Source organism: Lates calcarifer, linkage group LG1, assembly GCF_001640805.2.
Source record: "Lates calcarifer isolate ASB-BC8 linkage group LG1, TLL_Latcal_v3, whole genome shotgun sequence".
In the NCBI taxonomy this organism is placed as follows: Eukaryota; Metazoa; Chordata; class Actinopteri; family Centropomidae; genus Lates; species Lates calcarifer.
Genome location: NC_066833.1, coordinates 23679000 through 23696123, shown reverse-complemented (window position 1 = coordinate 23696123; position 17124 = coordinate 23679000). Strand labels below are relative to the sequence as shown.

The following is a 17124-nucleotide window of genomic DNA, read 5'->3' as shown; positions in this document are numbered from 1 at the left end:
AAGAAGACCCTGATCCTCTAAACACCATAAATACACATACTCCTTCTCTCCATCTCTTGCATTTTACCGTCTTTGAACTCTCTTACCCCTTTTGCTGCTTGAGTGCTGCGTCACTCTGCCTACATTGTGAATCCCCCACCCCCCACCCCCTTGTGAAGTATGTTATACAACTAAGACAACACACGTCTCATATTTTGGGCCATTGTCTAAACTTTGTTGGCTTAGAAAACAGGCATAGGAGATAGCCCTTGGTTAGCTACATGGTGGTGTTTTTAACAGTGCTTCTGTTATACCTGGTGAGTCATAATGGCTATTTCTCTGAAAGGAAACAACCTGCACTAAATTAAAATCTATGGCTAAACTGTGCCTGTGCATCAAGCATGGTTTCAAAGAAGATTTATTCCCACCATCTGCTGTTGTAAACTATTATATGGGAAAATGTGTGTATCCTCCCAGCAGAAGTTATCTCTTTATCCCAGTCCCCCAGGGAAGGCCTTCCTCACATACCATACTTGATGTGTTGTTTCAGTAACCTGTCAGTGAGCCGAGACTTTCATTGCAGCATCCTTTTTTGTCTCGTGTCGCAGTGTAACACAGTAACTCCCCTGTGTTGCAACCAGGCACATAGCATTGTCCTTTATGGCAGATAACCACAACACCTCCTTAAGCTAACTGAATGACATCATGAGTAGTGCAGCACCCAAGTCAGCCCTGCCCTGGCAGAGGTGACACTGGTTTGTCCCCTCCCTGAGCAATAAAGTTGACAGTCAGCTCAATACGACACTGGTTACTCCACCTCTGTGATCTGCTAACTTCCTGTTAGACTGGACTGTAATATGTGGAAAGTACCTCCCCCCTTCAGAGTCTACAACCTATATCCACTACTTTACTGCTGAACTTGTAGATGTTTCTTTCTGTAGTATATGGACAGTAAAGAGATACTGAACAGGGGCCATGTTGTGCAGAGTTTAATCTAAAAGAACTTCAAATGGATACATGTTATCAAAAACAGCAAGCTGACAACATGACCGTGATATTTAGTGGGGCTGGGCAAGACGGCCAAAAATGTTCATCATGATAAAAGTCTTATTACAATTATTACAACACAACTGAATTATCATTTTATATTGCCATAATTATAATTATTGTTTAATCACTCAGCCCGAATATTTTGTAAAGCCTAAACATCATCTAATGAAGGTAGTTCATGCTATAGACTTGCTTTGAATCAGTGCTTGGAGTACCATCTAAAAGTTGGTCATTCCATGTTATGAGGCAACACGAGGGATAACACATTAGCTGAATGTACACATGTTTAACAACAACAAAGTGACCATTAGATTTCAGTGTTAGCAAATCTATTGCTTTTCACTAGATTGGATTAACTACTCATCGTCTTTAACAAACATAGTAGAGAACTACGTTGTAGTCTGATTGGTGTGGAGTCATATAGGGGTAAAGTGTCCTCTCTCACCAGAGGATACACTGACTTACACTAAGAGGCGAGTAGACTAAATATTGGCCATCGTGCATTGGATGCTGGTCCGGGCCTGATGGTTCAGGTAACAGTGAGATGATGAGATCTGGTCCAGGAAAGCTGGTTTGAATTTGTAGGCTTTTCAGATGCCAAAAACTATCACCGCAGCAACCATTTTATCATTTGCTGAGGATCATAAGCTAAGCAGTAGAAACATGCTGTCAAGGATGCGAAGTAAGTGAGTGTATTTAATTAATCAATGCATTGTGCGGACAGCTGTCACGTTGAACTTTTTTTGAATGTGCTGTTTTTTGCCAGAGCTGTCTGTATCAGTACAGTTTTTAATGCAGTACTGTTATCGGTAAAAATCCAGATTTGTATAGAATTTTTATTAATAAAACCTCTTTTGTCCTCACTGTAAATGGAAAGTCACATATTTGTCCGTGAGTTGGTTAAGTGTGCTTGCTCCATTGTGCTGTTTATGTGCCCCAACTCCTTCTGGGAACTGTATAAGTGCATGTCACCCTCAGAGGAAATGTGTGATGAGACAGTAACCCTGTAAAACTTAATCCAAGGATTATGCTCTTTATATTCTGAGGAGTTTTTCATCCAGTCAGTTTTCCTTTCATCATCTGTCCTCCATGTCATTTCCCATGTCAGTCCAGTGGAGCACTAACACCCGTATCATGTTATCAGTTTGGCCATTTGTTCTGCTGAATCAGCAGAGCCCAGGAAGGAAGCTACACAGTGGATTGTGCAGCTAATGTGCTCTGTCATGGTCCAGAGTGAGCATTGTGGGAGTGTGCTGTGTCATGGACTACAGAGTGTATTGTGCAATACAGAAATGTCCTTGCTGCCTTCATATTAGCAGGGAATGTGCTGTGAGGCAGATGGAAGACTACTTTTTTATACTCAGCGCATTGGAAAAAAGAAGACAGCATCAGGAAAGGCAGTAAGCACAATATAGCATAGAAATGCCATGTCACACACAAAGTAACAGTTAGCTAGCATGGTAGCCAGCAGTCCACAGAAATTGCTATGTTCAAAATTGCAATATTCACTAAAATGAATACCATATGTAAGCCTGTTTAAAGACGTGTAAAATTGCATTCATTTCTGTGAGTTGCAATTATGATGCTATTTCATAAGACATTAGTATACTGTAGTACAGTATTCACGTCAACTAAATAAAGGTAATGCGATTATTTCACTTCCAAGTTGCTTCCAAAAAAATTAAACAACTCTGATCTATTGATTTAACTTGCGTTAGTGACTCGTGACTTGTGATTTGACACAATGATTTGTTCCACACTTGTTAATATGTGTTGACATGTATTCCTGATATAAAAAGGCCTCTGTAATGCACCAGAGTCCTCACACAGTAACAGTGCAGAAAGACATGCACTGCTGAACGCTGCCTTGATTGTGTAGCTTTTGCTGACTAACTGCTGAAGTACTTAGTTTGAAAACCAGAACCACAGGGACTTATTGAGTGGCAGTCACACTCTAGTTATATACTTATTTTCTCTGTGAAAGCTTTACTTCACATCAGCACCAGGTAATCACACTGACATCTAATGCTCATGCTTCATTTTCCCCAACACACATTGTCCCCAAACCAGCAGCCTTCTCATAAGTAGCACTAGCTTTAAACATCTGAACAACATCAGATGAAATGTAATTACTTGTAAGCACTGAGCTGGTTTACCTAAGTTGACTTGACCACCTCGACTTGTTTTCAGTACAATATATAATGGTTTCTGTGATTTCTGAGATGCAAGCAGTCAGCTCAGAATATCCTCTTCACAGGTAGTTTATTTCCTTCAAGCAGTGCCTCGGGTCATTCCCTGGAAACCAGACACATGACTCCTGCAAGTTGCCACACTACTGTCACAACACTTCCTTACAATAAGTGCTGTCTTTGTTCATGATTATTTTGGATTTGTTTTCTATAATCAAGGCACTCGCTCGAGTTCCGTGTGAACTCTGTAATGCAGTGTAACCTGTATGGTGACTGGCTGATTTGGAGAAACTGCTGCATTCTGAAAGACCATCTGACACTCAAGAAACAAGAAGTGAACAATTTTAGCAGCCATTAGGGAAATGGTGCTGAATTATAAAGTGATGCTTAGTCGGATGAAAGTAGTATCAGATTATTACTAACTGGATATTTTGTAAAATAATATAGTGACATTTGGGGCTGTGCAATAACACAATATGGAAAAGGTATGCAAATTGAACATAGAATAATGAAAGTGATGTTTCGAATAATGAGCTGTGTGTTCATTGTTATGCATTACATAACACATGGCTCTGGCTGGAATAATAGTTCCCTTGAGGTAAGAAAAACAAGCAAAAAAAACAAGAAGGTTACACAGACAAAAAATGTGAATTTTGTAATGCAGAGTAGGGCTGGATGATATAGATAATAGAACTATTCCTGCAATGTGATTGGCAGTTTGTGATTCATTTCTGTGCATGCTATCTAAGCATGGAACTCAATTACATATATAACATTAGTCAAGCCATTTGCTATATTTATATTGAGGAAAATTATTTTATATGACAGTATTTTATTTGGTGATAACTATCATTTTATGACCTGAAAAGAAGAGCCAGATATTGCAGGATAATGCTTAAATATCAAGTGCATGATTGCACTTTTTTAAAAGCTTTTAACACAAATTGCTTGACATTTGATGTTTAATAAGAGGCCAGTATTGTCCTGATACATTTATGAAGAGGTTGGTAAAAGTTCTTTGTCCCAGCAAATGACTGGTAACCTGTTCTAATGTAACATACATCTTACCTCTGTGTGACCTTTACTAGTCCCAAACAACCTGCAACAACCCCTCCGCTCCTGTGTTGTTGTGCATAAGTAGCCTCAGCATGACATGCTGAGTCAGCTGTCTCTCTGCCTCCATGTCCAGTTGTTTTCAGTTGCCATGTTAGTTTGCTGCCACTTTCATTTAGACTGCTGTCTGCCAGCAGAGTGATGTCCTCCTCTATCCTGTCTAGCAGGTGCTGTGGCTGTGTATGTACGAAGACCTCAGACACTGGCTTTGTGTCGGAGACTTAAATATTGCAGTTCAGTCCAAGAAAATGCTACAAACAGCAACCGACCTTCAGTCCAGGCGGCTGGAACCTGCTGCCAAGTGTTTATTTTAGTATCCTTGAATGTCAAATGTCCTCATAGTGCTGCTTGTTATATTTGAATATTATGTAAATATGAAATAAGTGGATTCAGATAAAGCTTTTAATGTGTGTGTGTGTGTGTACAAGTGTTTTGTTTATGCATGTGAGAGAAAGTGACAGGGAAATGCATGTGGTGAACAGCGGTCACAGTGTCCTCAGTGGCCCAGGCTCTCCCAGTTCAACCCCCACTTAACCCCTGTTAGCTTGTGTGTGTGTTCTTTAACACACCAAAGGCTACAGTCGAACATTTCTGTCAACAAACTGACAATTGCTGACCTGTCAAACAGGGTTAGGCTACAGTTGCCTATAATAGCTGTCTTGTCTTTATCAGTGTGCTTTCTCTGAGTGTGGTCAGTTTGCTGCCTGGTTTGCCGCTGCTGCTGCTGTTTTTAGTCGTCAGCCCCGTGGCAAACGGGACTCATGAGCACCTCAGCTCACGTCACTATCTGTCCCGTGGTAGGCCACATCTCTACCTCCGGGACACAGCTGAAGTCCTGGGTCAAAGAACAGTTGTCTGAGGTTCTGCTTTCTTGTTTACATTCCACACACCCAGTGGATTTTAATCTGTTTTCCATTTCTAAAATCTAGAAAGAAAGCAGTTTTAGAACGGGACCTCTCAATATTTGGTGTGCCACAGAAAAAATATATATGAGCTACAGCTACATTTACCATTACACAGGATATGATGCAGTGTAGCTGATGTTAAGAAATGGGGAAATACTGCTGTATGGAGGAACTTTACCATGTTAATGGAAGAGAGCTGGAAGTCCTCAGGGTTCTCAGTTTTATCATTAAAGCCTGTGTCTCATGTCATTAAAATATGACAGTGAGATGAAGCTAAAAATAAAAGATGTTGACTGCTGCTGGACAAATATGCAGATTATTGCAAACTTTCTATCAGAGAGTTTACCAAAAATATATGTACCAACTTGCTGTCATAATTTGGTCTTTGAGCAGTTGAATGGATATCATATTCATTTTCTCCCTGTTCAAGATTTTAAGTAAAACATTTTCTCATCATGGTTAAAAGTGAAAGATCTCTGAATCTTGTCTGCATCTGAGATTCTGTCTCTCAGTATTTATCTGTCTGATTCTCAGCAAAGACTCTGGTCTTGCAGGAAAAAAAAAAGTGTTACTACACAGAGATTGCTAATGTAACACTAACTGTCGGCCAGATCTGCGGATAGCTTTGGCAGTTCTAGTACGTCTGTCTTCTTGTCTTCCAGACCCTTTGGGAAGAAACTGAGCTTGCCTACTTTGTAATTCCAAAGTCTTGCAAGCTTATAAAATTTAAACATGAACTTGAAAAGTTTTATGCTGACTGATGTTGGTGTATGATAGGATATTACCTCACCTCCTACCTGTCATCTCTTTTGGCTACATTATTCAGATGACCATATTCCCTCCTGCGCTCCTTAAAGCCCTTCTTTCTCCTCCTCTGCTGGGAACAGCCATGTGCTGTAGCTGCAATGTTTGTTTACTGCTGTTATCAGATGAAGTTAATGATAGGCCTGTGATTGTGCTGCATGTATGCGTGTGTGTGTATTCTCTTCAAACTGTTATGCAGCCTGAGTGACATTCCCCACAGCTGTGTTGCGTTCAGGCGTCAAGAGAAACTGTTGTGTATGAATTCAGAGTTAGAGGTTTGTATGTGTCTGTAGGCTTGTGTGTATTATTTACTTGGGATACTTTTGCACATGTATAGCACAATGAGACTACAGTATATTTACTATTTGTGAAATGTTAGACTGCACAGTTTTGTCAAAGCAGTATTTAAAAGTTCACATTACTACTGCCACCCTTTTTTCCAAAGTCTATTCGCGAACACACCATATACACTCAGGCGGTCTTTACCACCCAACTGACAGATGCTATGTGACTTTATATGTGTTTTAGATTTTTAGATCATCCTGGGTAAACTCCAGCCTAAAATTACCCTATAATCTGATGTTAACATCTTGAACTGGATGTGCTAATCCTGAACTTGGGATATCTATATCTATATCTATATCTATATCTGTATCTGTAACCCCATATAATAATGTATTTAGTCAGTGATATCCAAAAACATACTGTTTAATCAGTTCCTTACACTTTTACTTTGGTAGAAGTCTTTATATACAGCATATCTTACTTAGCAGCTTACTTGACAGACCTGCTGCACCTAGCTATGTTTTGCTAAGCTATGAATTGATAGTTGCTGCCAAAGGAGGAGTTTAATGTTAAGTGTGCAAAGCTATTGTAGAGGATGTGGGATATTGTACAGATTGTAAAGCCTTTTGGTGCAAACCTGTGATTTTGTGCTGTATAAATAAAAGTAACTTTACTTGTAAGCAAATAGTCAATTGAACACGTGCCATCATAACATCAAATGAAGACATCTTTCTGAAGAATTCATCCCTCTAGTAGAGTTCCCCAGACTTTGATGATCTATGACGATTCTTCTTTAAACAGCATGAATGGCTAATAAAGCTTTATGAAATGCGTAATTTATTTGAACTTAAGCAAGAGAACGAGAAAGAGAGAGATGCATTAGTATCAGTAGCAGTATGTCTGGAGGAGGATGTTCCCGTTTCAGTGTTTTCACTGCAGCAAGTCAGGCATGAAGCGCCGTCTCTGGAGGAAGTGAACTGTTAAAGGCTGATTTGTATGTGCGTGTCATTTGTGTGTAACTCTGTATCTCTCCACGTCTTTGTGTTTGCGCCGTCGGGTCTTTTCCATAATGACTGTTTACTGTACATTCTGTCGTCTAGTTGCCACCAGGCCCGGGGTCCTGAGCCCTGCTGAATGAAGCTGAGTCACAGTGTGGTCACTGCTGGCTAATCACACCTCAGGAATATGATAACAGCGTTGCTGCTGTCTCCAAATGCTGGCATAACATCAGAATTACTCATCCTGCTAGTGTTATAGGCTCCAATGCGTGTTAGAAATTGTTTGAATGTGCCCAGCCCAGTCTGTATAAGGCTGTGGTTAAACTGGGTAGCTTCCAGTGCGCAGTCTGCGCAATAGTATAATAATAGTGTTATTAGAGAATTGCCACTGCGCAGTTTAATTTTATATTATTGCATAATTTCCATTAGTTAACATAACAAGCTATGAACGGCTAATTTAGAGGCATTACATGAAAACCAGTAATATCACTTCAGAGCTTACTTTAGACTTCATTGATAGGTGCAGTCTCCAAGAATCGCTCTCCATAGGAAATGATTAAGTCACCAGATATCTGCAGTATGTTGGCTTGTGTTGAAGCATGCCAAGACACTGCCCTCTTGTAATAGTTTGAATACTGTCAGCCTATCCTGGAGCGAGACACTGATGCTAACGTTTTCATAGCAGACATTTTGACTTGTCTTAGCAGGAAAAGCACAGGTGAAACTAATTTCATCATGCCTCAGCTCCTTTAAGTGTCCCAGAAAGTCATGACAGTGAGTCAGCATTCACAATACAAAAGCCCTACAACTAGCTCACCTAAGTAGAATGCAGTTGTTATTAATATTATTCATTCCACCTGTGCTTTTGTTGCTATGACATGCCAAAACGTCTGCTGTGATAAAGGCCAGTTGACTTCAAGTAGTCATGCAACTGCTCAGTGACAAGCAATAGATGATAGTGGGTAACTAATACAGAATAAAAGTGTGCATGATTAGTTTTTATACCTCAGAGTATATGTTTGCTAAGATGATATTTTTTGGCTATTTGTTGGTTGATGAACAGAAATTTAACTTTATGTTTTTGTTCTCCCACAGAATGTAAATCTGCTATGTAAATGGAATGTCCAGTGTTCTCATTTTAGGTTAAATCTGTCTTTAAAAATGAGAAATTTCCACTGTATTCTATATTTTTTTGGTTTCATTACCCCTGTTTATGTTTTAACCAGCCAGCATGCTGTTGTCTGTCTCCTGAGACAGAGAAATTATTCGCATGTAGGCAATCATATAATTTTATTTAAAAAATATTTGCATAAAACCTCTGATTCTGTGATGCTGTCATGCGGTATAAAATCACATACCAGGGCAGCACTACGCCAGCTTTGTGTGGTTAAGAGTAAACAAGCCAGCATAGTGCGATCCCTGTGTAAAAGGGGCTACAGCTCATATTAGCTTTCTAGCGAATATCTATCCAATCTGCAAACATAGGTGCATGTCTGGTCTTGTGCAGCGGCTTGGTAAACATACCACCAACAAACATCCACCAGGAAAAAGTGCACTCCTTTTGTCACGTTGCAGGCTGGATGGCTAATGCTGATTAGTAAAAACATACCTGCAGATGTCAGCATCTGTTCAGCTTAGATGCTGAAATGGTTGGTCTTATTTCTGCAGTACAACTACATACAGAAAGCAGGCTTGTGAGTTATTGGCTTGTGAATTACAGCTACAGCTACGGTGTAATTTCAGTTGGACTTTAAAATAGATCTGGTTCAGACAAAGCCCTAGGTTTATGGAAATGTCTGAGACTCCAGTCAGTATTATGTAGTAGGAGGCAGGGATGGAGGGCCAGGTATGCTGCATAATTACAAAGCACTTTGCAATAAACCAGAGCTTTGGTGTTTGTGTGTCATGGACTCCGGGGGAGAGAGCTGTCCTGCACAGTTTGAGTTGTTTTGCATACTTTTAAATTTGCTTTTGAATATATAAACCACCTTTTTACTGGCTTAATTTACAATTTAGACAGTAGTGTATGTTTGTGTGTAGCTCCACTCTCTGTGGAGAAGGAACGGCATACTCAGCTGTTCCCATTAGTTAGGGGAAATTGCTGGAAACAATATTTTTCTGTATGTGTGCTTGCCTTACTCTTTGTATGTCTTCATGTGTGTGTTAGTTGGCATATAACCCTGCGTGCTCCTTATGTGTCTGGTGTTTCCACTGGTAATAAGATGACAGGCTTGGTAGTGAGGGAAGAGACGAGAGAGAGAAATCCTTGATTTAATTTAAAGGCTCCTTCACATCAGAGACAGATGGAGGCTGTGGTCTGCTGGTTTTTACAGCCCTTCTCAGGAATAGGCACATGTGTTCAAGTGAAGGGGGTTTGATGTTAGTGGGTTAGTTTGATCAGAGGTTGGTCCCTGAGATCCAAGAATACTTTTCTCAAATATACATTCCCTCTGCAATTTCCCAAAAGCTTAAAGGATAAGTCTGGTATTTTTTAACCTTGACCTTATTTTCCCATGTTTTTGGGTGTAAATGATTGATGGGGACAAAAATCTGGAATCTGGTATTTTTAACGAGCAGAACACAGGAGCTGCTGGAATTCCGCCGCCTGGATCAGTTTGTTTGTGTTGTTTTGTGGTATCGTGTACTTCTGTAAAGGATGTGAATACTTCTGCCACCAGTGACAGTCGCAAAACACCACAAACAAACTAACTGCTCCAGGCAGCAGTATTCCAGCAGCTCCCATTCTCTGCTTGGTAAAATTACTGTTTTTGTCAGTGAGAGTCTGGTAGCAATATATAGCTGTGTTTCTGGTTGAACAAAAAGGATCTTATTCTTTTTTTTTTAAAGATCCTTTCTGTTACATCATTCTTATTCAATACTGCACTGATTGCAAAGATTTTTGTCCCTGTCAAACATTTACACCCAAAACATGGGAAAATATATCAGAATTATCCTTTAAATCTGTTCTGTCTATGTGATTTCTGTAGTTGCTGTGTGGAAAATGTGCTTCTTTTGTCTCCTGGCCACTGTTACTAGAGTTAGTAGGACTAGAATATAATCATTGGTTATCAGCTACATCAAGAGGTTCACAAAATGATAAAACTCTGGTCAGATTTATGAACATTTACCATCATTTTTCATGATTGATGGTGCATTCAGTACAATACACACAGAATAACTGCCCACGGGTGCAGTCTGAGCTGGATATTACTGTAAATTACGTGCTCAGCGCATACGTACTTAAAAGCCACAGACTGAGTGATAGGCAAGAAATTACCTGTCTCTTTTTGAATATGTCTGAACACACAGTAAATTTTTAAGATTGAAATTAGAAAATAGTCTGGGTGTAATGGTTTTCTGCCTTGCAAAGATATTTACCATTCAAACTCATTCAAATCATGTACCTAGCTGTCAGTGACGCAAGCTTGTACCTTACTGGTTGCTTGATAAATTATATATGTATTAGACAAAAGAAGCACATTTTCCATTTTTCCATTTTTTTGCATCTGATATGCATTTAAATGCATTATCCACCAATGCAGCCGCATGCATTGTTTTAATGCACGGCTATTTTCTCTCTGAATCCCCACTAAATTAGGATCCTGAGCAGTGATGCTAAGCTAAGCAGAAATGAAAATATTGCCTACTTGATGGTTGTTTAATTACTTAATTTTCACCCGAGAATTAACAAAAGTCAAGGAAAGCATGAGCAGCACTTTGTCCTCTTACAGCTTATCACACCTGCGCACTAAACAGCACATAAAAATGATGGCGTTTGTCGTACTGTTGCCTTTTCAATGATTCATTAGTCATTCATTATCTATACCGTTTATCCTTAAGGATCACTGGGGTGCTAGTGTTAGTCTCTGCCGACATTGGCGGAGGTAGACCCTAGACAGATCGCCAGTCCATTGCAGGGCCAACAACCCTTTTCAGTGATAATTTTCCAAAATGTCTTGGTTTGTTGAAAACAGGTGAAATACAGAGAATAACCCAGTGCCCAAGCCACACAGGTTATTAAAAGGTCAGGTTATATAAAGCCTCAGGCTGTGAACACGATAGAGGCACAAGCTAAAACTGCAAGCAGTAAAAGAAAGAAACTGGACGATCCCTGAAAAGATGTGTTTATATTATATTTATCCATACAGCCTTTTGTTTATTGTGTCATAGTTTCCATATACCATGTGTTGATAGCCAGTTTCACTAGAAAGTGGGCCACAGATCTCAAAGTAACTTGCCTCATGTCACATTTTTCAGAGGATAAAGGTATTCCACCAGGTTGGATGGGTGTTTTTTTAATATTTAGTGTCTGCTTAGTACAGGATTGTGATTCCTTCTGCAGCAACCAAGAATATCCTAGACAAGAGGAGCAGCAGAAATGAGTACCGAGCATGTCGGGTAGGAGGATTTAGGAATTGGGAAGGGATGATGTCTGTGAAATTTGCAGTCCAGAACCCGGGGTGGGGGTCGTGCATGTGTGTGTGTGTCTATGCATGTGTGTGTTTTTGGGGTACGAACGTGGACGACGGCAAAATAGAGTTGGCCATCTGTCTGCAAAGAGGAGGAGCCTGTCTTGTCCTCATCTGTACTGGGACTGGGCTGTGCTGGTTTTTCTATTGTCTGCCTCCTGCTGAACACAGGGTACAGTTGTTGCCATGGTCCCTTTTAGTGATTCAACTTCTCTGAGTTCAGAGAGGGAGCAAGAAAGCAACTGTTTAACTACTCCCAGTTGTCACATTCGGAAAGGTTAGACAGACCTCCTGCATTGACCGCACCTGAACCTAGATTTGATTAGTGTTTCAAGCCGAGAAGTGGAGTTTCTGTGGAGGTTTACACCATTGTTAAAATTCCACTGATCCCTCTCACAGCTTCCATTCAGTCTTTGTTTGGGCCCTGTCATCAGTCTAATTACTGTAATTCCCTCCAGTTGGAGAACAAAGGGACTGATCTGAGGATTAGGCCTGCAGACGCCAGGCCCTCCACGTTCTCTACCTGTTCCCCCTGTGGGAGAAGGCAAGAAAATATGCAGTGGTAGAAAATTTAATGAGTAGATGACAGCTAAAAAAAAAAGCTGTATGAAAAAGGATTCCACCTGATTGCCCTAGAATGTCAGAAATTAACTTTTTGTGTCACCTGAGGTTAAAAAAAAAAAAACTAATGTCTGTCATAAAACACAATGTCAATATTACATGTTTTTCCTTAGTCAAGCTGTTGGTTTCTCAGTGTGCCACAAGATGGCAGCAGAGCTTTATTATTACATTCATTTATCAGTTGTTTTCTAACAGTAACTGGATTGATTTTTCCAAAAATTGCACCATGTTCTGGACAGGAGCCCAGGTGGTGCATGAGTGTTGCTATGGTGTTAGCAGGGCTACTCTCACTATGCGTTCATTGAGCAGCTCTCTCACCCCATGACAAGGAAAGTTAAATCAGGAGTTGCTCTTGCATATATATCAATGTCTGGACATAGACTGCACAGTCATGGTGCAACAGTGGAAATACACGTTACTTGCTACTTGAATAACAAATGTGCTTTATTTAATGTTGTGAGGGTTGTGGGAAGCCAGTTTCATTCATAAACACAACAGAAGCTTGCAAATATAAAAATGTTTCTACTACCCATAATCCTTTGCCACAAAAGATTTCAAATCCAGCCCTCAGCTTGTGCATTTTCAGTGTTTTAACAGTTGTTCCTTCGATTTGTATATTATAAATTAGCAATTGAAGATTTGCGTAGTTTTGAAGAAATGTTATTTTAACATTACATTTAGGAGTAATCTTTTTTTATATTGTGTCTCCACTAGGTGGCTCTGCTCGGCTTGGACCTTTTATCAGCCTTAGTGACAAGGTTACAGGAGCGATTCAGGGCCCAGGTGGGAACAGGTAAGATTCTTTTTTGTATGTTTTTTTTTTTTTTTTTTTTTTTTTCCTTTCGGTATCTGTGTTGTATCTACCATCACAGTACCTTATCATGATTGTATAAATGGAGTTAAAAGCCTCTTGCCTCAGATTTCAGAGTAGGAAGCCACGTACCCCTAATTATCACCCAAATTATACCTTTTGTCTTAGTCCCAGTGGTTCAGCTATTGAAACAAAGGCAGAAAATAAATCTGGAATTTTAATGTCACATTTCATAGGGTGAGTCACACCATGTTAGTTAGCCATTTCCTTTTTTGTTGTGAGATCTCATTACCTTCTCAATGGACTTTCATGATGACCATTCTCGCCTCAGTATCACCTTCTTGATTGCTGCCCACTGTCTGCTTTTCTCCTCCTCTGTACTTGGTTTGAATAATAATAAATTGCTCAAATTACATTTTCAGATTTTCCTCTGCCTTGTCATGTTTTTGTGGATGTCTGAAAGTTTGGCAAATCCAGAAATGATCCACAGCGGAGGTTTGCTTTTGTCCACTGAATTATATTTAATTGTGTCTTGTTATGTCACACTTGTCTTTTTCAGGATTATATTTTTACAACAACTGATTATATATACAGTATAAAACAAAACTGAGGACACCCCTGTGGGATATCACTAAAATATGAAATAGTCCAAATGATCATATCCGTCATCTTACAATAACTGTTTTACTTTTCAGTTTAACTGGAGGTATTTGATCATATGTATAATCAATAAGATACTGAACATAAGCTGAAACCATAGTGATTAGAAAGTACAAGAAAAGCCACACTGCCAGTAATAGAAGGCACAGTGGCCCTCCCTGAAAGTTGATGCCATATAACCTTGCATTGAAAAAACAGGAGTATTTTGAAGTGGAAGATAGTGAAACAACCCCTCCAGCAAAGAGCAATTGTAAAGAATCATCTCTGACAAAACATCTCTCCACAGATTTGTGCAAGTCTGGTGCCATCAGTGCCCCAGATCATTTTTCAGATCAGTTTTGTTCTGGTGCATTTAATTCCTTTTCATTGGTGAAGTCCACTGTTTTGAAAGGATACTTAAGTGTTTGTTTCTGTCCTCTTTCACTCAGTTCTGCCCAGCCTCATTGATCGTTTGGGAGATGCCAAAGACCAAGTGCGAGACCAAGACCAAACACTGCTGCTAAAGATCATGGAACAAGCTGCCACACCGCAGGTACCGACACATACTCACACACATAAACACACTTTTCTGAGAGAGGTTATGTTTTCCACAAGTTTAGGATTTTTCAAATTAGCCATTGTCTGTTTCTTGTCCTGTGCATGTCATTGCTTGGCCATGTATAGATGTATATATCAGTCAATAAGTAACAAGAAGTTGCAGTACAGGAATGCCAAACTAGAGCTGATTCAGAAACAGTGTCACCATTACATAGTTTGTCCACCAGAGTTTGTTCTTTAAAAAAACAAGCCCCAGGAATCTGAATCAAAATTGCTGTATGTTCATTTTTGAACCCTCAAAATCAGTTACAGCCATGAAATAAAGTATCAGTTGGACTATAATTTTTTGATGTGTGCTTTTGCAGTACATATGGGACAGAATGCTGGGAGGCTTCAAACATAAGAACAACAGGACCAGAGAAGGAGTGTGCCTTTGCCTCATCGCCACACTGAACACGTGAGCCTTCCATTTCTGTTGCACTCATATTAGTAAAGATAGAAGAAAACCCCTCATTTGCATAAACCTTGATATTATTTTGTCTTTTTAGTTGTTTTTTTTTCACCTGTCTGTGATATTTATCATTTGATTCCTGTAAAATATAAAATATGAATTGAAATTTGGTTACATGAGTAGTTTCATGTTTTGCGATGCAGTCTTGGGACATTGTGTCTCTAGAAGATGTCAAAAACAAAAGTTTACATCTGATAAATGACTTAGCTTTTTTTTCCCCAAAAATTTTGACATACAGTACTCAAATCTATAAGAAATTGCCAAAAATTACCATAATGTCAGAGAAACTTGATTCTTTTTGTGACACATCTTGCAATATGTGCAGACACTTTTACTTTTTTCAAAGTTTGCATAATCAATGAACTCTGAAAACTGCTAAAATATTTGTTCAGAGACTACCAATATTGAATCACAGATTGTTTAGAGTCTGGAGATGAAATGTGGTAAGAAGTTTGGAAATCTGTCATGTACTTACCATTATCACAATACTTAAAAATGCTTTGCAGGTCATTAGGTTATTCACTCTCTTTCAGTGCAGTACTTTGTACTGATCGTATGTCATGTACACATCATGTTTCTCTCCAATATGTGTTGTGTTCACACATGCTGACACTTGTGTTTTTAAAAGCTGAACAGTGCATATATGTCAAGCCATCTGCTTGGGCCACACTTATTGGCACTTGCACCTATATTTTGCTGTAATTTTGCCAGCAGTCATTTGAGAAGTAGCCGTTTTCAAACATCTCTTTGAAACAGAATGTGTCTTGTTATTACAAAAGTATTCAAACACTTAATTCAGTATTTTGTAGAAGCCCCTTTAACTGAAAATTAGAGCTTTGAGTTGTCTTGGGTAGGTCGCCACATGCTTTGCGTGCCTAGATTTGGGCAGTTTATCCTGTTAGATTTAAAAAGAAATTGACAACAACATTAAGTGTGCAAAATGTGAACTGGTGTAAACACTTTCTGAAATCATTGCATATCCCTTTCAAGTTGAACTATTAATCTGACAGACTTAAATAATTTTTGTCTTCCAGATATGGAGCTCAAGGCCTGACCCTTAGTAAAATTGTTCCCCACATATGTAACCTCTTGGGAGACCCCACAAGCCAGGTATACCCAATTGTGCTGTCTCTGTATCTACTTTGCCACTGTTGTGAATGATGAGTAGTTCTTAGGTTTAAAGACATCAAAATAATTTGAGGAAATTTTGAGCTGATAATAAAAATGCAGTTTTTATCTGATGAATATTATGTAACATTTGCTGGTTACAACCTCTTCATACCACCATCAATTAAATATACAGCTGTGCATGTACACATAGTGTTTCACTTTATCTGGTAAGTGGTAGATTTCCTTTCATGTTCAGACTACAGAGGCAATGGGCTTCAACACTCCAGCCTCCCTCTAGTGGAAGAATTAAGTAATGCAGCCTTAGGACAGCATTACCAGCGAGACCCATTCCTCTAACAGCTGGATCAGGACCCAAACCAGATGAATATTTGTAGTAGTAGTAGTTAGAGTAAAAAAATAGTAAAGAAAGGATTTGTAGAGAGACTGACATCTGTTTAGGCTGTATATGATTTATGCAATATTGTCATCATCAGGTACGCGATGGAGCTATGAGCTGCTTGGTGGAGATCTACAGACATGTGGGCGAGAGGGTGAGGATGGATCTCAGCAAAAAAGGCCTGCCACAGTCACGGTATGACAACAGAGGGCTAACAACCTGCTGCTGGCTATCACAGCATGTTTGCGCCCACTCCTCCTCCTTCTATCCTTTTCTATTTTTGACGTTTTTCTGTTTTTACCGTTTGATACAATTTCATATGTACACAAACACACACCAGTATACACATGACAGTGCTGTATGTTCAGGGTTGAGAGGAAGACTTCCTCCCATGTGCAGACATAAAGAGGCAGCAGGCCACAGCATTCTGTACACAGTTCTCCACCTAGTGGCTGTTTTAAGTAGTACAGCCTTAGAAAACAAACGTGACTGCGGAGGTTAACATGTTTTGTGTTTCTCAAGATGATCATAGTCTGTGAAGTAGTAGTCTTCAGGATATGACTAGAATATGTATAATGCTTGAATTATAAACAGAAAGGATTCAATAGCCCAAACTTTCAGCTGCATTGTCCTGTCCAATCCAATAATATCATGTATCCATTGCTCGTGGTTCCTCAGCGATACC

General features: G+C 39.5%; 1 protein-coding gene and 1 non-coding gene across 2 annotated transcripts in view; one reads left to right on the top strand and one right to left on the bottom strand.

Moving 5' to 3' along the window:
* clasp1a (cytoplasmic linker associated protein 1a) overlaps positions 1-17124 on the top strand; it is an 80566-nt gene that overhangs the window by 13842 nt on the left and 49600 nt on the right. The window contains 5 exon segments of the mRNA XM_051072566.1: positions 13128-13206; positions 14313-14416; positions 14787-14878; positions 15967-16042; positions 16537-16634. Coding sequence (XP_050928523.1) covers positions 13128-13206; positions 14313-14416; positions 14787-14878; positions 15967-16042; positions 16537-16634 — 449 coding nt within the window.
* Positions 12622-12748, bottom strand: LOC127142852 (U4atac minor spliceosomal RNA). Its single transcript, XR_007813932.1, has one exon. It is a non-coding gene; the product is annotated as a U4atac minor spliceosomal RNA (small nuclear RNA).